This window comes from Nylanderia fulva, unplaced genomic scaffold (genome assembly GCF_048542155.1).
Source record: "Nylanderia fulva isolate GAGA-0341 unplaced genomic scaffold, ASM4854215v1 Scaffold13, whole genome shotgun sequence".
Taxonomy (NCBI): domain Eukaryota; kingdom Metazoa; phylum Arthropoda; class Insecta; order Hymenoptera; family Formicidae; genus Nylanderia; species Nylanderia fulva.
This window is the reverse complement of record NW_028189518.1, coordinates 2,585,459-2,609,881: the sequence shown is the minus strand read 5'-3', so window position 1 is coordinate 2,609,881 and position 24,423 is coordinate 2,585,459. Positions and strand designations below refer to the sequence as shown.

General features: G+C 31.1%; 3 protein-coding genes across 11 annotated transcripts in view; 2 read left to right on the top strand and 1 right to left on the bottom strand.

The window, feature by feature from the left end:
- The first annotated feature begins 531 nt into the window (after positions 1 to 531).
- Positions 532 to 3,967, top strand: LOC114932463 (uncharacterized). The gene is made up of 4 exons (XM_029304675.2): positions 532 to 932; positions 1,779 to 1,888; positions 1,989 to 2,632; positions 2,967 to 3,967. Exons 2-4 carry the CDS (start codon positions 1,885 to 1,887, stop codon positions 3,564 to 3,566), a joined length of 1,248 nt encoding a protein of 415 aa, XP_029160508.1. The 5' UTR covers positions 532 to 932; positions 1,779 to 1,884; the 3' UTR covers positions 3,567 to 3,967.
- Positions 3,968 to 4,772: 805 nt separating this feature from the next.
- LOC114932441 (uncharacterized) lies at positions 4,773 to 11,977 on the top strand. 7 transcript variants are annotated; one of them, XM_029304641.2, is made up of 10 exons: positions 4,773 to 5,277; positions 5,420 to 5,542; positions 5,648 to 5,793; positions 6,104 to 6,233; positions 6,407 to 6,503; positions 7,060 to 7,167; positions 7,511 to 7,551; positions 7,668 to 7,712; positions 8,545 to 8,701; positions 8,900 to 11,977. In XM_029304641.2, the coding sequence occupies exons 2-10, from the start codon at positions 5,526 to 5,528 to the stop codon at positions 9,083 to 9,085; spliced, it is 927 nt and encodes a 308-aa protein (XP_029160474.1). In that variant the 5' UTR covers positions 4,773 to 5,277; positions 5,420 to 5,525; the 3' UTR covers positions 9,086 to 11,977. The 7 variants fall into 7 exon arrangements, with proteins under 7 accessions (XP_029160474.1, XP_029160470.1, XP_029160469.1 ...); XM_029304637.2 differs by having other exon boundaries at positions 4,775 to 5,259; positions 6,377 to 6,503; XM_029304636.2 differs by having other exon boundaries at positions 4,775 to 5,277; positions 6,377 to 6,503.
- The window catches only part of LOC146724464 (dual specificity protein phosphatase 10), a 39,414-nt gene continuing 26,112 nt past the window's right edge, over positions 11,122 to 24,423 (bottom strand). For all 3 annotated transcript variants that reach the window (XM_085479773.1, XM_085479774.1, XM_085479775.1), the window contains 2 exons: positions 17,801 to 18,214; positions 11,122 to 15,848 (listed from right to left, as the gene is read on the bottom strand). In XM_085479773.1, the coding sequence (XP_085335899.1) occupies positions 15,487 to 15,848; positions 17,801 to 18,214 (776 nt within the window). In that variant the 3' untranslated portion in view covers positions 11,122 to 15,486. The remainder of the gene's footprint in view (positions 15,849 to 17,800; positions 18,215 to 24,423) is intronic.

Genomic DNA, 24,423 nt, shown 5'->3' with positions numbered 1-24,423 from the left:
AATATTATATATTTATTAATATATAATATAATATATTATATTTATATCCCAGGTAACAAACTGACGACATTAAACGTCAAAATAATGTCATTCGACGTCAAAATGACGTTTAATGACGTTAGTTTGCTACCTGGAATAATATTTAATATATTATATACTTTCAGACTAATATATATAGGAAATTCTAAAACTTCTTTAAAACGTAATTCTAAGAATTCTAATTTATAAATAATTATCTGTTACATAATTGTATTTTACTGATATATACTGTTTCAAAAAAATTTTGAATTATTTTTTCGATTTAAAATTTTAAGAGAGTATAATCGAAAATAATCGAGTGGAAGATGAGAATATAAGAATAGAGATCAGAATAAAAATATAAATGATCATTCACGGAAACAGATGTTTGACATATGTCATTCTTTATGTATAGTTTATCATGACATTCATTTCCTACATTATTGTTGATCGGTAATATAAATGTCATTATTATCAGTATTAGGTAATTTATCGATATTAATATTACATACATGTTTTGATTATACGTGTAAAATAAAAAGATTTTAGCCTGAACTCGCACTAAAGGCAAAGTTTTTTGGAAAACAGCAAAAATGACGGTCTCCTCTTAGACAGGCCTTTGGCGATCTGTCTATTAATCTGTGTTTCTATTCATCAATCTGACGCAAACGCTTCATGTGCAGCAGGCTTTAATCATATGGGGATTCACCATGATTCACCAGTAAAGAAGGTTATCTCTCTTCTCATCTTTGTTCTCTGTCACCAGTTATTTATATTCAAAGATAAAAGAAGTATACAGATAAATATTTAAGAGACAGGACAGAAGTAAAGTTCCATAGAGAGTGTACAGACTAACAAAGACTGGTTCACAAATAACTATATATTGTTATACCACAAGTCGTTGAAAGCCAAATGTGAGTATAAATATACGTATATATGAAACACGTACATATATATATATATATATGTTTTGCATTTTACGCAATAATTTCTTTGTTTTACTGACTAATTATAAGGTCGAAACGTAGATTTAATAAAAGAATTTTGGCAGTTTGGTTGAGAGGATTGTGTTTTATTATTATTTTTCATCACTGATGATTTCAAATATCTCTACATATATATAAATATGTTTTGTTCTTATGTATAAAAAATGAATAATATATAATATATATATATGCATAGAAAATATATAAAAATATATAAATATGTATCTTCCTCCATATAACAATGAATTCTCAATGATAAGATTACAGAATTTTTAATCTCCTGTATTTTTTTAATATATGCCAATAAATAAGATATATAATAAAATATATAATCTTGTACTCTTTGATTAAGAATAGAAGAATTTAGTAACTTGAAGCTCATCTCTTACACAAATTACAAATCATTATTTTTTTCTACTATTAGCTATAGTTAAATATGAATTTTAGTTTAACATGATATTATTTTAATTATGTTTTTATCATCTTGTATTTGTTTTACAATAAATTATGAAACGCATTAAAAGTACATTTTTAGTTTTAAGATTATACATATTTGAATACTCTTACACACAAATATGTAAGTGTAATAGAAATCAGAATTCCTTTTTTTTAAATACTATTTTATTGAATAGTGGCATTTATTATATTTAATAGAATTTTGAAAAAAATTTACAATAAAAATGTTCCTTAAAAATATATTTTTGTTTCTCTTTCTGTCTCTTAATTTATTTCTTTTTCATTATGATAAAACTAAATAATATTATATGTCCACAGGCTTTACTAGAATTCAACACAAAGCATTATTTTATTTTTGAGATTTATATGAATTACTAGACGTACACTTTATTTGATGTAAAATAGTGTGCAATTGTCACAAGAAATGGGTATTTTTTATTACTTTATTTTGTTGTATTATTTATTTTATTTACAAATAATATTTTTAAATGAGTTTTAAGTAACTTTCTAATTAAAATAATATTACAGGTAATTCCAAAAGTAAAAGTGAACAAACGTTTCGTAGCCGAGGGGGAATAATTGTAGATATAAATGGAAAAGTATACAATGATGTCAGTCCTTCAAGTGAAGTGAAGAATAATATTCATTATAATAAACCAAATACTAATACTGCATTTCCAAAATCTAATGATTACAAAAGTTATCCAAATTCTGAAAGAAAACAATATTCATTTCATGAAATTGATAAATCTCATAAGAGAACATTTAATGATACAATTATTCAATCTAAGTTTGTGACGGAGACTTGTGAGAAAGAAAAATACAATAATGAAAATCAAACAAATGAAGTGAAAAATAAGTTTGCAATTGCTGCACCCCATAAAATATCTACTAAAGATGATTTTATGACAGAATGGTTTTCTTGGAAAGATGAGTTCCTTAAATATATGAAATCAATTGACCAAGCAGAGAGTAATAAACAAGACTGGGGTATAATGCTCTTAAATCGTATGGGTCCTATTGGCCAAGAAATTTATAGAACTTTCTTGTCTGATAAGAACGATGCTAAAGATATAGATGCATTGCTAAAACAATTCGATTTTTATTGCATATTTGGAGGTAGAAGAAGAGGAGATGATGAAGATATCGATGAATATGTCAATAACCTGATGGTATGTTAATGTGATTTTTTTTTATTTAAACTGCATTATATAATTATAGGCAAAATATAGAGTTCATCAAACTATGTAAAATTTTCATGTGCTATTTTTTCCTGTCTTTAGAGAAATTATAGCTTGTTCTAATTTCTAAGATTATTCTATACAAGTGATTGGGAATAATTTACTTTTCTTATTTTTGGTATTAACATAAAATTTCTAAAATATTAAAGAATTTAAGCGTAATGAATATTATACAATCTAAATCTTGGTTTTGTGTTTATTATAAAATATATAGATATTTAATTTTTTATGAATAAAAACTTAAATAATAATTTTATTTTCTTAGGTAATGGCATCAAAACATATGGCTAGTACACATGAAGCAGTGAAAGAAAAAATTCTGATGGAAATTGACAAAGGTAAATTTACAAGAAAAGCTGAAAGTTTAATTATGGGTTTTTCATTTCCATCGAGTATACAGTCGTTAACTGTAAAAGAAATAACATATATTTGGATGTTATATGAGAATGTAAATTTCAAGCGAAGTGAGGAAATCCACAATTTTATAGTTAAAAATTGCAATAATTGTGGAAGAACACATAAAATGTATAACTGTTATGCTCGTGGAAAACGATGTAATAAGTGCGGTAACGAGAATCACTATTGGACAAGATGTCCTTCTCAATTTATTGATAATTGTTTATACTGCGGGGAAGCCCATTTTGTTCGAGAGTGTCCTGCTTATTTGAACGAGTGTAACAAATGTAACAGAACAAATCATTTCTCCTGGAAATGTTCGATTTCAACAGTATTGAATTGCAACTATTGTGGTTTAACACATATCGCATCTAGATCTGCATGCTCTGCAGCAAATACTATATGCTTTATTTGCAAGAGAAGAGGACATGTTCCATCAAAATGTTTCAAAAAATCAACATATAGATAATTTAAAAGTATCATCTGAATAACATGCTATTTCTATAATATTAAAAAATCTAAGTTTATTATTATATAAGCTTATAAAGTTTATAAATTTTATAAAAATTTATATATATATATATATATAATATAAGCTTTATAAAATATGATACATTGGATAATTATAAGTTTTATGCAATAAGTCGCTTATCTAAAGTTATATCATAAATATACTTTATATCATATTCTTATTTTCTTTGCAAGATAACTGAATAGTAATATTCATTTATTCTATAATCATTTGACGATATAATTTGATAAAATTAAAAATAAACATTCCTTTTTTCTCTTTCTTTTTATAAGCTTTAATATATATGTTTGAAAATTAAATTCAGTCAAGTATAGTGTGCTACAAATATATATAAATATATATTGCAATTATTTTAGTTAAAATTTTTAATATAGGGATCATTTATTTCTCTTGTACTTCTCTATATATAAAAATTTTATATACCAGTAGATATTTTTTTGTTTTTATAATTCAGAGTTATCTTTTTCAATAAAATTTTGCTTGAATATATAATATTTTCTCAGAGTAACAGAGTATTATACTATATATTAATTTTTTTATTATCTTTATATAGAGCTTTCTTTTCATGCTGTTTGACATATGTATTATATGATTAAATAAATATGTGAATGACAATTCTTCATTTTATAATATTATATACTCTATTGCCTATACATAAAATATTTAATATTTTCAATTTTAGATTTTATTAATTATTTAATATGTTAATATCATACAGAGTATTATAAAATAAATATGATTAATAATTTATAATCTTATAATATTAAATATTACATTAAAAAAAGATTTGACTTCCAATGTTAAAAATGTTTTAAAAATTACTTGACATTATAACACTTGTGAAAAATACAAAAAATAATATGAAAAATTTGAATAATGTTTCAAATTTCAAATTGCTTAAATACTTGAGCTATTATATATACTATATACTATTCAATCATATATATATTACATCATAATGTTAGAAGCTAATTGGCACACTTAATTTTAATATAAAGTGCTAGTGTGAAGAAAAAACATTCATATATATATATATACGTATGTACATTTTCATTCATATATATATATATATATATATGTGTGTGTGTGTGCGTGTGTGTGTGACGTATATTCAGTCAAAACACAGCCCCAGCTGTTGTGTTTTCCGAACGCAACCATTCATCGATCACTTTGCGCTCGCTCAACGCTTGCAGAACCGCTGCGTTTTCTGAACGCAGTCCAAGCTCTCGCGCTCTCTCTCTCTCTCTCTTTCTTCGGGCTATCTGTCATCTGACATACTACGCATCGTACTTACACGAAGGTGGGGGTGGTTAGCGCAGTGAACAACAGACGAAGAGAAGTAGCAGTAACTGGCAGTCACCAAGAGGTTTCGTAGCGGATTCCGAGCTCCAGCAGTCGATCGAAGAGTCGTGTTCCTAAGGAATAAAGGTGTCGTATAAGAGCCTTTTCCCGAGCCTTCATCCACCTTCCACCGGCTCGACTGGATCGATACGCCGATCTAGCTTGGTCCAACTATGTGCTCCTTTCGGCCGTCTGTGTTTACGGTCATCATTCACGTCGGCTGACAGCTGTCAATCCCTCATTCGGGTCGCCAGTGAGTCACCGGATCGGCAGCCGAGGGCCTCTTCAGGTGATTCCACGATCGATGGTAGTAGTCCAATTTCTCGATTACATTCCTACTTGTCTGCGCACGTTGCGTCTTCTTTTTTTTTCTTTGATCCGTTTCACCCGAGTTGTTTTTGCAACAAAGCTCTCTTCTCGACTTTTCTTCCTCTCCCTTTTTCTCACAGACGAGTCCTGAACAGTAGCCTAAAACGAGCAAACTTTAAAAGCCGCACGGGACGATCATCATCCCCATAGGTATCGCACGTCACAACCTACCTACTCTTTGTTCAGATGTCCAGGTATTTTTTGTAAGGACCCATTTTTTTCTCTCTACACAACACATGCACACTCTTGTATAGCGATTGCTTTTGTAAGTCCTGTCTGGTATTACTAATGAGAGTTTTGTATTGCAGCGATATCGCCGGTATGGCGTCCAGCTCTGTCAGTCAGGAAGACTTTGACAATGACTTTGAATTGACATCCAGGCGATCTAGGATCAGGACCGCTAGAGCCAGAGTGGGTCCACCTAGAACAGATGTGTCTTCCATAAGCTTTCAAAGTATGTGTTTGATAGAAGTATTTATAAGCAAGTGATGAGATTAGAATGTTTTTTTAAGAATAAAATGTACAAAATAGTTAATAGTGTATTTTAGTTGCATTAGAAAATAACGCAGAATGAATAACTAAATTATATAGCTATTTGATATAGTTAATTAGTGTTAATTATTTCTAAAATATTCTATGTATATTAATAATACAGATTAAAGTGTCCAGTAGTTGTATCCTTTGATTTGATGAAAGAATAATGAGCTAAAAAAATTGTTAATAGTAATCTAATTGATTCTAATGATTTCTATCACTTTTTTCAGAGAATACACCCGATGTGGAAGAATCGCAAGGTGCTTATGACACAAGTTCCAACCCCATACTTCTATCCGAGCATGACAACTTGCAGAGCAAATCTATAATAAGGAAGCAGGATAAGCGTGTAACTGGCCGGTATGTAAATCGAGATTGCATGTGCTTATGAGGGACTTATATGGAAACTTATCGTTGCACTTGGAGTGTCCATTAGCCAGCAACATCCTTAATACATGGAACTTTAAGTAATTGCCTAATATACTTTCTGGATCTGGTTCTAGTGTTTTTAGTGTCGTATCCTGTTTGCACAGGCCAACACATATAAACAAGGGGAAGCAGCAACGCGATCGTCGGAAACTACGAGAAAAACGACGTAGCACAGGAGTCGTACATTTACCGTCGACAGAGGTCTGCCATTGTTAATTGACCCATAAGTAATCGCAACGACTAAATTGAGACACGACATAATAATACTCTTTTTGTCAGATAAATTTCATCAATAATTTAAAAATTAATTTCTTTTGATCTTTAAAATTATTGTCAGTTTTTGTGTACAATTATTTTAATCAATTCATGAGATTGAATTATTACAATTTTTTAATATTAAGCCTTTTTGATTATCAATTTCCAGTTGATTTTTTAAAACAAGATGTTAAGAATATTGAAATATCTTTTTCGAAATATAATTTTTGAATTTTAAAATGTTTTACTAATTATGTTTATCAAGAAAAATGCAAAATATTTTCTTGAATTAATTTCAACTCAAAATTTTGATTTATTTTTTATTATAAAGACAATTAGTATCGAGATAATTATAATGCAAAAATTGATGACTCTATCAATCACGTTTTTCTTAGATAATAATACTAAGTTTATTGTTACTCACTTGTCAGATATAGCTGTTTTTAATGTTTAAATGTCATTCAAACATCTTCGACATTTGGTAAAATGTACAATTCCTCAGAGCACCGGTGGTAGTACGGGAGAAGATGAGGAGGAACTTACTGGCACTTGCCTTGAAACTAAGCACAACACACATCACAATGAATTTCTTGATCATGAATTGATAGAAGTAAGTGTAACAAATATTTTAGCCAGTTTTTACTGTTTTACATACAGAATGTATCTGAACAAATATGTACACCACAAAAGAATCATATAAAAAATTATCCATAATCTATATTTCTTTTCTAAAGAATTAAGATTTATATTTTATGTCTGACACATATATATAATATACACGTTTTATTCGGAATTAATTTGATATTAAAACAAATAGTAATTTATTTGTTTTTTATATTGTCAGTTATGGCAAAAAAGATATTAAAATAATAGCAAGAAATAATCTCTTATCATTATGAAAGGAGATAAATTATTTTTAAGAACAGTTATTTAAAAATATTCATATTTTGCAGGATCGGACTGCCAGAATGTACACTCAAAGGCGAAACAAAAGGTATTTCACATATTTACTGATAATTTATGACAATTGAAAATGAGCGCCTTTTATATCATGATGCAATAATTGTCTTTAACTGTCTTTTTATAATAAAAATGATAACCGCTTTCTAGGCACTACCGTACTTCATACAGGTCATGTTTAGTTAGGCACAGTTGGTAAGTGCGTTATCGTATTGGAAGAACTACGATTAGGCACGACCTGTACGAAGTACGATAGAGCTAGTTAGAATCCTGATTAATCTATTAACAAATTATCTAATCCGTCACATCATCCAAAATCTATGTACACATACATAACAGATAATATTTAAAAAATGCAGACGATAACATGAGTCATAATGGAACATGGAACATTAATTAATCTTATAAAATTGGGAGTTCAAAGGACTTCTTGCGATACAAAAGATATAATATGCACGAAATATAGAGAGCTGGATCTCGAGCATTTAAAACTGAAAATAATTACACTAATTTTTCCTCTGAATAAAAAATTTAAATATGTAATTACAACTTTAAAATAATCGAAAAAGACTTGGAACAAAATTATATGTTCAATTGGATGAGATTATCTTATTTGATTGACTATACATTTTAAAATTAAATTATATATATAAATTAAGATAATTATTAAATAATCGTGTAATAATTAATAATAAATAATATATAATATGATATAATTATATATATAATTAAATTATGTGATTATTAAATATATTATACATATATGTATATATGTATATATATATATATATATATATATGTGTGTGTGTGTGAGTATATACAGGTATATATCCTGTATATATATATATATAATATTAAGAATAGTAAAAATTAGCACAAAATTAAAATGTGTTAATTACGTGCAATATTCTTTGTATCTGCATCGAAGGTCGTGCCTAATGCAGTTTTATAAACGGCATAGTGTAATATGCTAATTCATGCGATAAGTCGAGTGATTTATATGCGATCCTTGACGTCTGCGTTTTAGTCATTCGGATTTGGAAGCCGACGACGAGGAATTTGATTCTCTCAATCAATCCGATAGCATTAATCAATCGGACCATGGCAATCACGAGCCGCAGACGTCTGTTAATGCAACTGGCAGACCGAGATTGCCAACACCAACCGGCGACAATCCGCATGAAGTAAGTTATTAAAAAATAATTAGACAACGCGCCAAATTATATATATAATATTTATTATATATAATTATAAATTTATTATAATTATATATAATAAATTATACATTTATATATATATATATATATATATATATATATATATAAATTTTATTTTTTTGTGTTCTAATTAATCAGATAATACACATGCTGTACGATTTTCAGCTGATCGAACGAGCGCAAGAGGAGAACAGGAGGCTGTTGTCCCTTTTGGAGGACCGGGACCATAAAATTATGGCACTCGAGGCTCGTCTCTTGAAGCAACAACACGAAATGGCCGTAGAACGAGAACGGCTTCGCGAAGAAAACGCTACGTTGATTCGCGCGATGGCGGCATTAGCCAGCAATTAATCCTCTTGGAATAATAAAAATCATGCCTTCATGGCTCTTTGCTCTTTACGATAATCGCCGAGCTACAGGATGAGCCGTAAGTCGCGCACCGCGCTGATTATTTCGATTGATTATCATGTATATTTTGTTTCATTCATTTTTTCTATCTCTCGCATCTCTCTGTCGTAGCAAGAACAATTTATTTATCTCTTTTCGTTGTAATCTAATATAATATTTTTGCATCGTATCTCTCCCAAGTTTTCGATCATTAGGAAATTTGCAATCATTACAGGGTGAACGACTGAAAATCGCTTATTGCGTTAACTATTTTAATCGTTGTTGATATTGTGATATATACATATTTTTTATGTAGTATATATATATAATGCAAAATGATCAAAGAACAATCTACTTTTTCTATTAAGTGATTAAATTAGTAGAGAATCTTTTTTCGTTATATGTATTATATCGATTCTTTGAAAATTTATCAAGTCAACTATAAAGCACAAATATTGCGCGTTGCACTAAATATCTTAACTGCTTTTGTGATATCTGTATATTTTTTTCTTGCTCAATACATATAATGCAGACTGCTTCAAGAATAATTTTATTCGTTCTCTGTCAAAGTTGTTTTTTCTTTGCTTTCGCAACTTTGGTCTTGCATCTGCAATTTATTGATTTTTAGTTTGCTTAACGAAAGATAAAAATTGAATAATATATCACAAAAGTTTTTTCTGTGCTATATATTTTTTTTTTTATGTCGGCAACTATAGAGCTATACAGAATAAAGTTGCGCACGATATTGATAATATATTTTTACTTTCTTTTTTATGAAATTGAAAGGCTGAAAACTTAATAGAGACTATATAAACGAATTAGTTTGTAAAAGTTAAAAAATTTAAGTTGATATAAGCCTGTTAAGCTTAAATATTTAGTTCAATAAACTAAAAGGGTATTTTCACATTGCACTCGTAGTAATTAATTTTTCTATATCCCTCCGATGCATGATTTATGGATCATCCTAGGCAGTAAGGAAGATACTTAGGTAAGAATACACCTAACTTTTAGTGCGTAACGCAGATTGAATCTATTACAAATAAATAGATAATTCTCTAATCACAGTGCCGGCTATATACGGAATCGTATAAAATGTACGATTTTACAATCTGCAACGCGAGCTACATTTTGTAAAAAGCAATAGTAATCCTCTTGTAAAAATATTGTTAATGATATAACGATCATTGCTTGCAGAGCTTCAGTTGCAGGCACACAGGTCGCATGTTATAAATATGTATTTGCTATTTCTATTGCCGATTAATTGCCATTATTTGTTTCAATGCGTTCTCTCAGAACTGAAATATAATATATATATATATATATATATATATATAAAAGCAAGAGAAACCATGCAAAAGGGCCGATTACGACATAAGCGACTTAATTCATTTTCTAATGTAATATAAGAATGAAACTATCTACGTAAGTTTTATACTTGCAACACATGATGTAAGATTATGAATTATTTTATTATTTTATTACTATTATATTATTAGTAATATTATTATTATTATACGCGATCCGTACAAAATTCTATGTACATACGAAGATGATTCTGTAATGATTAATTATAATGCATTTAATTAGGAAACTTCTGCGGCAAGTGTGTATGTAATATGTGAAACGATATAACGAGAATATGTAAAATTGTTTGAAGAAAAACTTTTATTGCCAAGCTTTGGTGATTTGTATCGTACTTTATCCCTCGTTATCCATGTACGTAAATGTTTTATAGTCACGTATATAAAGATTAAACGAAAAATTTTTTTCATCTTATACTCTTATTTTATATCTTAATTGTCCTGTTATATGACATCGTTGTCATTACTTTAATCTGCAATACGCAAAGTTTTTTATAAATGGTTTGCATATCTCAAAATTAGCATAAATGTTAAAAGTGTGTAAAACTGTTTTACAATAGTTCCTTTTAATTTAGTATGTAGAAAGAGTTCAGGTTATATGATAGACGCGAAAATACGAGACTGAAACAGCTCCCAGGATGAATCGGCAAAGTTTGCATTTTTATTCATAAAATAACTAAATAAATTTTTAATATAATACAATACTTGCACGCACATACGCAATATAGTTACATCTTTATGCTAGTATTTCCTAATCACTACGTAGCTGTACATTACAAATCGTTGGGATCCGATCATACATTTGGGGTCTCTCTCTCTTTCACCTCCCAAATCCTTTCCAGTTTGCCCTTTGCTTTCATTTTTTTCGAAATTTATCCTTTGATTCTGCCAGGATTTATCTCATTGTCACAACTTATTTCGCTGAAGGCCGCAGAAATTCAATTCGTAAAGTTTTACATGTAATTTTCCAAAATGTTGTATAAAAACTTTGTTAAAATACTTTATGTCGCATTTTGTTTAAAGAAAGATGTATCGATTAATTCGCAAGAAGATATCTCTAAAAAGCGCAAACAGACATCTCGAAAGGACAAGCGATATCCTTCGCACGCACTTTAACAACAAAAAATACGACGACGTGCGATAAATAATCGCCAATTTAATTGCTTACGCATTATTATCTAATCATAAAAGATTTTTGGGACTGATATTAATATAATAATTTTAAAAAAAAACTAATTATTGAGGAAAGATTACAATTTCAACTAATAATACAAAAATTCAATTGCATTGAAAAGAAACTAATTTTAAAATTGGATGTATAGAATCGAAAATTGAATCGGATCGATGAAGAACTAGCTCAAAACAATTTCATTGTTTAAGCTTTTTAGACAATTAATGGAATAAGCGACAATATATCGCAATTTCTTTTTCTATTAAAAATCTGACTTTTATCCTCCGATTCTATTCATCCATTACAAGTCGCGAAAGGAATAAACCGCGTTTCGAAAAATCAAGAGTAAATGCTGATTAATTCTGGCCATTTTTAATTATCGTTTGATTAATGAAAAATGCCATGATTTATCGCAAGTCGTTGTATTAGCTATTGTCAATTGTCTCGATAAAATACGTACACATATCTTGTGTGATGCAACAGGTACTCTACATTTCTATCAATCCACTCCCGTATTTTTAATTCTCCACTCCTGATCGCTGGCAAGGTAACTAATTGTTTAAATCGTTTAATTGTCTATATCGTACGCCTATACGACTATTTAATCAGTTCTCTCGTCGTTTCATCGCAAGGCAACGCTTCACTGATATGTACCGTTCTTTGAAAATTGTTTTAATTATTCGAGAATTCGTCGTGGTAGACAAAATCCTATAAGGAACTTGGTTCTTTCTCTCCCTCGATCCCTCTATTCGTTCACAAATCTCTCGCGATTCGCGATAGCTTCTCCATGTTATTGTCGGTAATATAATTAAGTCGTTAATAAGGCGCTCATGCGACGATTATGATTTTTTTCTCGTTGGTCAAACCGCGAGATTTTGTGTTTACATGGCACAATACATTTTCCTCAAACTCGCTATTCTTTTATTTAAGGATAATCCAAAAAGTTCCATTCTTTTTTTCTTTCGTCATCACTTTGCACCTTATCTAATAAATTATATGGTTTTACATGTCTGACCATTACATGGTTCCGTAGATTACAGAGCATCTTCGCGCTTCGTATCTCGTTTCATTTATATCGTACGTATCATCATCCCAACAAACGACTAGATCACGATGGTTGGATCTCAAGATCCTTAAATGCTAAGGGAGCTTAACGAACTAAGCTATTTTCAGTGAACGATATATTATTATATATTTTTTTTATCAAATATCAACCGCGTTGCATATCGAAATATAGACGCAAAAACAGGCGAATTCCCGCATTCGATTAATGATCTCGATCGATCCGCTTTATTTATTATAGCTTTGCTGTCTTTCTCGCTATCTTCGCGCTCTTTCTCTCTCTCTCATTATCACTCTTTCATTTACCTGGATGTATTAACTTAAATTATTAACAATCATTTTTTATTTTACTTAAACAGGTTTTTCCTTTCTCATAGACACTCACCATTAAATTAACATTCCGTTTTACTTCATCTCGATTTACAGGGTGCCTCGAGAAAAAATGTATATATTATTGTATATCGTTCATTTAAGTATTGTTTACTCATAGAATCGGATCTTTCTTTATATTCTGGATAACGTTATTTTAGGATTTTAGGGAGGAGAATTAAGTTTTTTTATTAATTGTATTTATTGTGGATTTCTATTTAAATATTTTATATCACGTTTTAGAAAAATACAAAAAAATTCAATCAATATAAAAAAATGTAACAATTAATGATTGCATATATATTTAAATTATATCGCATAGTGTTGCTGCAATCTTGTTGAGATTTTGCAATTTTATATCTACAATATTTTTGCAATACTCTACTGCAAGATTGCTATTATGTTGCAATATAAGAAAATATTTATGAACGATGTAGCAGTAATAGAATTATAATATATCTTCAAATTCACTTTTTTCATTTATATATTTCAATTTTTGTGTATTGAATACATTTAATTTCAAATAAAATATTTTAAGAAAATATAATAATACGAGATAAACGATTTTATTTGTTCATACGAAATATAAAATATCAACTAAAAATAGTTGTAGTATAAAATATGTAATAATGATTTTACATCAAATCATTTATAAACAAAATTCCTTGAAAAATGCTATCTGTCATGTTTAATATTAACTTAATCCACGTTTAACGTTGAAAATTAATTAAGTTGTCTTTATTATTACTATTCCCACATTAACTTAAAAGAAAAAGTTGTATCAAAAACAGTATTAAAACTAAAAAATATATATTTGAAAATAAACTGGCTAAAAATAAAAAAAAATATTTAAGATGACACTCCATCATTGCAAAAGAAACTCCATTAGTTTAAAAATTAAAATTTCATTCTTTTTCTCGTGACACCCTATACATGTTGATTAGACGACTATCTTCTCCGTGCTGAGGATAATTTTTCTAGCAAAAGTTCATGCCTGATATAAAAAAAGTCAATTGAGAGGCAAGCGCACGATTTTTATCTGTTGTACGTTGATATCGTTATGTTTGGCAGGAAGATTAAAATTATGGGAAATCTTGACTTCTCGTGATAAATAATACGGATAAAAAATACATTATATTATATACTGGTGTTTTTCTTTATACTTAACGCGTGTTATCAAAATGTGTTGTGTTTAACGTTAAACGCGACATTTCAATTGTAATATTATAATCATACATAGATCTAATGAATATTATTCCTTAGTTTCTGTAAAACTAACACATTCATTTGTTAACATTTAGTCCCGAGTTTTTCTCGACATTGCAAGCTGCCTATATAATTAATCATTTAAACAGTTACTTCCGTCAACAACCTCCTCCCTCGCTCCCTCTTGCATAAACAATGCCGGACGACAACACTTGACCGCTTATTTAACGAGAAGCTCGTTAACTCCGTATGTTTTACTTGCCTCTCTATTGACTCAACCAGGCGTATTAGGGAACACTGTATCGTAAGTACAAGTAATGGTTACCGCGATTGAACATCATTGTCTGAAAATAAATAATCGCGACGCGTTACTATTCGTTATTCAAATTAAAAGAGAGCGCTCAAGTTTTTTTGATTACGGAATACGCTCCCTGTCACTTTGCGCCTCTCCCGAATAGAAAATCCGCTTCTATAATTTTCTTCTTTAGATGGCATGAAGAAGATATGTCACATTCGTAACAAGCTTATCCAGCTGAAGCTGCTTGACTGATGTCAGAGTGATTTATTGTCGCATATGGAGCGTATGAATTAACTTTAATATGTGATACGAGATATTTCAATCTATGGAGAATAATAATGTACATCTATTTGTAGAAATAAATTATTTGTCATAAGATATGCAACATATCTTCTTCATACATTTTCTTCGAATCTCTTAATAAGTTGATTTCTATCAGCTTGGCAGCTTACCTTTTAACTGGATGGTCGTCCCGAAGGCACGGAATTTAAAAACATTTCAATTTAAAAAATATTCAAATTAAAGATTTGATTTTTAAGGATTTTTAAGGCCAAAAAAAGCCTTGGATAAAGATGCGATAATTCAAATATTGAAAAACGCGAAGATTGAAAAGATTAAAAATTTCGCGTTTCATATTTTCAAGGATCGATCGCAAAAGCTTTATATCGTCATACAATTTCTACAGTTACGATCGATTTATTTAAACGGTCGACCATCCAATCCCGGGAATTATTAATCATCCGGGTTTGTCACGAAGAGGCACAGGAAGAACGCCGACATTCGCTCTCGATGATATCTCAGGATATGTTTACCGCTCGTTTGCGACGCTTCGATGCCGGCGTCGACGATTTTGATACTCTCGAGAAAAATTTAAAAAACGAAGATACGAGAGAGGATCTCAAACACTACAACCGGAGGTGACCACCTCTTCACTATTAGGCTGGTGACTCCACCTGCACTGATGACAGCTACTCGTCGTCGTCGTCGTTGTCGACGTCGCCGTCGTCGTCGTCGCGGGATCTTCCGGCGCAGAGTTGATGACGTCGCCGGACGCCCGCAGACCCTGCTCGAGTTCCAACAGCTGACCCATGAAGTTTAGATTCGGGCTGATGATCGGACGCGCGTTCTTCACCAGTTTGTACGCCTCCACCATCGACAGGCCCTTGTGCCGCATTATGTAGGCGATTGCAATCGTCGCGCTGCGCGACACACCAGCTTGACAGTGTACCAACACGCTACTTCCGGCTTTTCGCGCTTCCTCTGAAACACCAAGACAAATTGCACCATGATTAATAATATATTTCTTATTATGTTAATTATCGCGTACATCAATGTTTTACAAATAAAATTTCGCGCAAAAACCTTATGAATTCCGCGGGACAAAAATAATAAAAGAAATTGTTCGACAGTGTGAAAAAAATTTATTTTATAATAATTAAAATGACTTCAAAAATCATGATTAAAGATTTTTCTTTTCTTAAATTATTATTATTATTTTTAATTTAATAATAATAAATAATAAAAATTATATAATAAAAATTATATAATAGAATAAACAATAAATATAATAAAATAAATAACAATTATTCGAACAATTTATATTATGATTGAAAACGTTCCGATTTACGTAAAATTATAGATCGCTCTTGCAAATATGCTCTTCAAAATATGCTATTTATTTATATTTTTTTCGAAATTCTTTAAAATTAAAAAAAAAAAGTTTCAAGACTTGTGAATCCATCAACGCGTTTTTGAAAAATAGAAATGAGTCGAGCTCGTAAACGTTGAAACGAAGCAGTCATGAAACTCGAACAGTCGACTCGATTATGCAATATATGGGGGACGCTATCGTATCGCCAGTGAGTCACTGCATCGCCCGGATCCTATGCAGACTATGCAGACGTCGCATTACGAAAGAATTCGACTGCACGCTATAAATCGTTCGATGTTTTTTTTTTCTCTAAAGATAATATTCTAATCGTGCGTTTAAAAATTGTATCAGTCCTTCGGAAAGTTTCTGCATTCTTGAATCAATTATAATGCAATATCTTGCACACATATCTTTTTCTGAGGGTGCAATTGCGGGAAAAGTATGTGAATATTTATGAATATCTATCTAACTGATTTAACAACTTGCCAACACACAGTGTTAATTAATACATCAATTAATAAACAACTATTTAGTTTCTTGTAATATTTAGAAGGCAATATATATCATTTGTTTCACTTTAATAATATAAAAAAATTAATTCTTAAAAGATATGTAAGTTGTTTTATAATACGGAAACTAATTATGGCAGTACATCACCAAAGAGATAATTCAAAAATGCAATTCAATTATACGTGTATATGTATCAAAAACTACAAGTTCTGAACAATAAAAAATAGGTGCGCCTTATGAAAGATTCATGCATTCTTGAATTCGAAATTAAATGAATCACAACGCGCGAGGGAAAGAATTTTTCAGGAATAAACCTTCGGCAAGATCGGGGGGTCAGGACAAGGGTGCAGAATTCGTTTATACAACCGGCATTCCACCAGTTGCACGCTAGGAGGGAATCAACCATCTTTCCGTCTCCCTTCTTCTTCTATCTTTTCGAGCCCTTAGCAGCCCCTTCACAATCGCCACGCACGACCGCTTCCCTTGTACGCACCAAATCCTTCCTTCCCTTCTCGGTCCTTCCTCCTCCAGCCGTTTTCATCGCAGATGTGCACACGCACAAACGCACGAGAGGAGAAATCGACGTCAAGGATAAAGAAGGAGCGAGTGCACAGGGTCAAGGGATGAAGGGAGAGATAGATCTCTTACGTTTCACAGATGCGCGCGCATGACTCATGCTTTCATGAATGAGAGGTTCTTCTGGTCTTCTGGCGCTCTGGTTCAATGATCCACCGGAAACGCCTGGTTACACCCTGGTTTCCGTTTGCGGGCCCGTTACTACTTTGTGGAGGAATAACGGCATGAACACGACCGGAAGAAGAACAGCAGGAAATCTGCCATCGACGTAACCGTGGAAAATCACGCTTAATCAACGATCACGTGGTTTCACGATCCGAGATAGATATGTATGTCGGCGCGTCGATATATTTATTATTATTATTACAATTACATACGAGAGACAATTTTCTTTCTGACAACATTCTTTGCACGAACTCTCTCTTCGAACGAAGAATTATTTTCCGCATAAAAAACCGAATCTCGCCCCACTCACCGATGAAATCGAACGCCTCCTCGAAGTATTGCTTCAGGTTCTGATGACCGGAGTCCGAGGCGGGTATCTGTCTGTACGTGATACCCCGTTCCTCGTGGTAGCCGGGCAATTGCGAGGTGACGTTCAGCACCCGGGTGGCGCCGAGGGCGCGCAGTAGCTGCAGATCGGCGGCGTCCCGGCCGTTACCGAGATAGAGGAACGGCAACACGCGGGATGCCGGGTGGCTGTCGATGTCGGCTGGCTGCGGGGTGGGTGGACCGGAAACGCTCAGCACCGGACATCCCGGGCCGGGACTCGTGCAGCCGCTCACCGTCGTCGTCGTCGTCGTCGTCGAGGAATCGGTGGCGGTGCCGTTCGGCAGAAGCGTGTCCTCGCATAGCTCTCGATGCCGCCTGTGGAACTCCCTGTGTCCACCTGAAATGGATAAGCCATCATTAGTTCAACAAATCAATTTTTTACGAGATTTTTCTCTTCAAATCAATTAACATTTTCATCTCTCTTAGGGGTTTATGCAAATGTGGAAAAATGTTTTATTATTATAATGTATTAAATGGATTATGCACCATGATTTTCAGAGTAAATTATAAGAGAATGATTAGTTCTCAAGAAATCAATTTTTTTTTACGAGATTTTTCTCTTTAAATCAATTAACGTTTCTTAGGAGTTTATGCAAATATGGAAAAATTGTATTATTATAATATATATTAAATGGATTATGCACCATGATTTTCAGAGTAAATTATAAGAGAATGATTAGTTCTTAAGAAATCAATTTTTTTACGAGATTTTTCTCTTTAAATCAATTAACGTTTTCATCTCTCTTAGGGGTTTATGCAAATGTGGAAAAATGTTTTATTATTATGATATATTAAATGTGTTATACGGAGAGAATTTTCTCTTAGAACTTACCCTGAAAATCATGGTAATCATGTAACAATATTGGAAGAATTTTATAAGAGTTTCTTTGTTTAATATTTACAACAATAAAAAATATTTTAGAAAATTCTCTTTGTGTATAAATCGATTTCTTTTATTAGAAAAATATTTTTAAAAACAATTTTATTCTCAAATTACTTTGAAACAAAAATTATTGCGGACATAACCAGTATTTGTTTTCACAAACTTGCATATGAAATATGCAGCGCTTGTTATGTATAGCAAAACGCTGAACACGCGATTGATCACGATTCTATATTTGCTCGAAATGCTACGAGAAATATTGAGTGCTATTTTATTAATTCGTTTTTTTATACATATACCGTAATTCCAAAATAATTATAACTGGCATAATGACAAAATAATTATGACTGGGCCGTCTCCTATTTGTTGATTCTTCATATAGATCGTTGTTCGAAGAGACTTGTTTATAACTGAAGAGTATTTACAAATAAGATATTTTTTATATGTGCGAAATATCAGGGAAATAATATTTTCATTAATCTCTTATTTTGCGTTATTAACTTGACATTATTTTGACAACTATTGACATTTTAGTTTAATCATTCATTTATGTGTTTAAAAAAATTTACGCGATAACTCTATAAACTATGTATAAATATATTCATTTTAAGTACACATCAATGAGACACATTTTTAACAAGTGATCGATTAAAGAAGTTAATTAATTTATCTAGTCAGAATATAAACATGCACCGTAAAACAATGATTTCATCCATTTCTTTAAATAATTCAAAAATTCAAAGATTCATGATATTAAAAATTAATATCTTAAATCTGAAATTCAAACATTTTAGAGGCTCAAAATTCCAAATATCTGAAAATGAAGAAATCTAAAAATTCAAGCATTTCGGAAACATAAAAGTGGATTTCGGAATTTAAGAATCACAAAATTCACAGAATCAAACAATTTAACTTGAACATAAATTCGAAATCGTGAAAGAATATCAGAAAATTAGAAAAATCGTAAATTCTCTGAAATAAAGAATCTTCAATTTAGAGAATTGCGGAAGAAAAAGGCTGGAGAACACGAGTCGTAATTGTTGCTTATATATACTATAAGAATATATTAGCCAATTAGAGACTCTTCTGTACATCTTCTGTAGTGTTCTTCTTTTTCTCAGCGATCTCAACGAAAACCTCAATTGTGAGCGTCACAGATGCTTAAGCATCTCGCACAGATGATCTAAGAGGAATTTCAGAGGGTGGTGCCCGTCATCTGGATCCCCAGTTCGCGAGGAAGACACGGATAATGCGACGGAGTGGAAAAAGCGAGTAGAGAAAGAGAGAAACGGGCTGAGAATAAACGACGGTGGATAAAAATAAAGGAACGCCAAGAACGCGAAAAGGAGAGAGAAGGCGAGGAAGAAATGTGGGCTAAAAGTGTCTTCCTCTCCTGACCTGTGGCTGCTAAGGCCTGGCCTGGCTCAACTGGCATGACTCATTCGTTATCCCTCCTCGCTCCGAAACCTCCTGGCCAGGTTGGGTCTCGCGAAGCGGCCACCAACCCCAAACTGTCGTCGCCAATCATTATTCCAATGTTGGCTCCTTTCCGATTTCACGATTTCAAACCGACATCGTTACAGTATACGAATAGTATTTTTAATGAGAACAAAATACTTTGTCAAATAATATTTTTAAATGCACTATAAATGTAGTGTTTTCCTTACATTTTTTACAGTTCTTCTATCGATCTAACTTCCACGTATTTAACATTCGCAGATCTATTTTTAAATCCGTGCCATACATTATTAATATTACATGTTCTTGATATTTTGCAATTTCCGTAAATAATAATATAAGTATTACGCAAATCATATATTACTGTAATATTTCATAGATTGAATTTTTCAAAGGCAACTTGACAGCATAAATTCCATCTCAATTGATATGTCCTTCGCATAAATTATATTTCCTACAGATTGCAATCATTATAGATCTTTTTGCTGTCACAATTCTTTGATTACACAGAGTCCGATAATTCAGACTACTAATAATGATTTGTTCCATAAAAAGCTTATTTTCACAGCTTTTAATCTATACTTTTAATTTTAATAAGAAATTACTAGATAAAATCTATAATAATATATTTAAAATAATTAAAATGTATATTTAAAAATTTTTGTATAATATTTTAATTACATCATAAATATAGTTTTGTTATCACATATAAAATCTTCATTTTACAATATATTCATAAATTTGAAATAATTATTAAGTGTGTGAAAAAATAAATATAATATTTAATGTAGGATATTATTGTAAATCGAAAAAAATCGGCGACTTTTAATGCGTAAATTTAAATCGTCCCGAATTGGAATTAAACATTGAAAACGATGTCGCGGAAATCGCATGATCATTATATATGGAAAAGCCGTATATGTGGGTCACTTGATTTAGGTCGATATAGGCAATCGAGATGGTGGTGCGATTTACGGTCGTCGCACCCGATGAAAATCCTGTTACTTAAACGTCGTTGTCTTTAAGCAAGAATTCTAAACAGCGGCATCTCGAGAATATTTACTCCAAGGTTTTGCTCTGATATGAATCAACAATTTTTGTTATTATATTTATATTCATATTTGAAGAAAGAATAACAAGCACTGCAGATTTGTGGAAAAACAAACAAGTTGTAAACTCAAGTAGATCTATAGAAAATAGAAAAATCAAAATCATGAAGTGTCGCAACCTAAGATTACTAATATTGAAAGCGATTAAAAAAGAAATAAAGATCTATTTTCAATGTTGGGATAATCAATAATTTTAAGATTTACAAAAATAATCCTTTATCAAGTTTATAAAAGGTTGTGTACGATTTGATCTTAAGAAATTCGTCATTAAAATAGTTTAAGATATATAAAAGAAAATATAATAAAATTATAATTGATTAGTGTAAATTAATAATAAATCATACATAATAACAAAAATAAATAAGATAGAAACTATATATTGTCTTTGTAAAACGAGTATCAAAGATTTTATATGTATATGAAAAATATAAAATCGACTTCCATTTAGCAAAAATAATACTCAATAAAATGTTTATTCAAATTTTACCAAAATTCTTTAAAACTTATTTCTTATATAATATAGATCATTTTTAGATACGTTTAAAAATAAAGTTTAAATTACATCTTCTCGTGGTTCTTTATATATAATTTACAGAAAAATCAGTTTTATGTATATGTATATAGATATAAATGTAATGTAAATTATTTAACTTTTTAGGTTTAATTATACTCGCTTTTTAACTTACGGTTTATAATTATGTAGATTATTTTGACTACTTATTTTTAATGTTAAATATCTCATTTTTAATATTCGTAATACGACTTGCGTCATCGAAGTTTTCTTAAGGAAAACCGAGTTCTGTAATATGTTAAAGATAACAAATAATTGAAAAAAATATATGATTGTTCTGCGTTTGTATATGTATTTAAAGATTTCTTCAAAAGCTTAAAAAATCGTATACAATAAAATCGAGTCTTTCACAATGAATCTTTCCAAAAAGAAATTATTGGCCTCTATATTTTTTAAAACTTATAAACATAATTTCTAAAAATCCAAGGATCTTTTAAAAGTACAAATATTAGAAATTTTGAAACATTGATCTACATTGTGCGATCTATAAATTTTTAATTTAATTAAATCATTATTGCAAGCATTGCTCTATAAATATATACACATAAACATTAATGCGTGCTAGAAATATCTCACTGGCACACATACACATTTCTTTTTTAGGATCTACCCATGGTCTTTTGCTTTTGCAAAATATCTGCTAACTTAACTAATACATTTTTTATACATTATAAAAAGAAAGAGAAAAAACCGAGAGGAAATAATATCTACATTCCTCTAGATCAACCATGACGTCATCGAAACGATGATTCAGAAATACGAAACCAAAATAGTAATCAGTTAATAACAATCATAGCAACAAGTGGGTAAGCAATGAAAAATGCAACATAATTGTATTACGCGATCTCGACAAGCGAATTGATCAATATTCCTGCGAATTGTTTAGCACTGACTCATTTTGTTTTCATTTTCCTTTATTCGAGGGAATTCTTCGACCGGTCGACGAATGTCACGTGTACTAAAAGCGCGCATGAAAAGCACGTATAAAAATAGGAAAAAATCCATGAAAAAATAAGGTATAATAAGAGGAAAGCTGAGGAAAAAAATTTTCATCGAGCTTACCCCAGGACTCGAGATTCTCGAACGGCGTCAACCGGAGCACGAGGCAAGGTGCGTCCTTTCTGATTCTCATGTTTAAAAATTAAATCCCAGACACGGATTCTCCTCTCTTTTTGACACAGGGTCTCACCTCTCCATTTGACACACAATTCGAAAACAAAAAGTTCTTGGCGCTATTAATAGCACGCTAATATAATTCGATGCTCCCGAGAGAGAGAGAGAGAGAAAGAGAGAGTTTTTGGCACCACTTGGATCCTGGTCGGAACACAAGATACAAATCGTACCACGGTTGGCGGGAGACTACTACGAGCTGAACAGCACGAGAGAGTTTACATGAGGCACTAGCCACGGATGAGTCATCCTACGACGTGCCGATTGGTCGACCGTCGCCGTAGTTGCGGCTGACGTTAGTGAATCGCGGCCGAACGTTGCCGAGCGTATATATATATGCGATGCGACTTGAGCGCGTACGTTTCTTTACGCGGTGCAGCCAGATGACTCTTTCATGCACGGATATACCGGGTGGCCCGCTGCAGCGAACTTGCATCGCGTTATTTTTAACATTTCGATTTCATCTGGAATTCAATTTCGCAAAACTCCATCCTTTAAAGACAAATAATAATTCATGTAATTTTATATATATAATTATTTAGAAATAATTTTATAATTAAGGTCGGTTTATTAACAAGTAATTTAAATAGTAAATTTGAGAAAATACATAACAATTTTGTCGCTAAAATAAGATATAAAAATATTTATTTCGTATTTTTTAAATTATCGTTTAATTTCGCTTGTACTTGATGAATCTCTGCTGCTATGAGTTTTATTTCTAATTATTAAATCTTAATATATTCAGATAAAATTCGGATTAATCCTGCGGATTCAGACTCCAAGAACGAATGATCTAAAGGTTTAAATATTGAAAGGCATCTACGCATGTGGAAATTTCTTTCAATGACTAACCACTTAGAGCGAAACGTTTATTATGCTTACAATGAAACGTCATTTTGTTCTTTTTTTTCTATCGCGATTTCAAGGTCTTCCGCGACACTAGATCACGATCAGTACGATCAAGGATCTTTAAGATCGCGTCATTGCGTACGCGCGTGACGTTGTGCAGCTCCAGCGCAGAATTTGTAAACTGTTCCGGCATGCACACATTTCGAACAAGTGACACACGGTATATATTTAGATTCTTGAATCTGAATCTGCGAATCCTGACATTCTTTTGTAGTTAAGTGTCCAATTTTTACACTAAAAAAATTATCAAATTAATAAATATTCTATTGCAATACTGCCCTTATAAATTATTTATCTGAAACAAATCAATATTCATCTATTTTGAGAAGGATTTTCTTATATTAAATATATATTTTTTCACACATCAAATCAATAGGTATTATTATTATCAGTTTCATATAAATGATTTATAAGGCAATATTAAATAAATATTCATTTAAATTCAA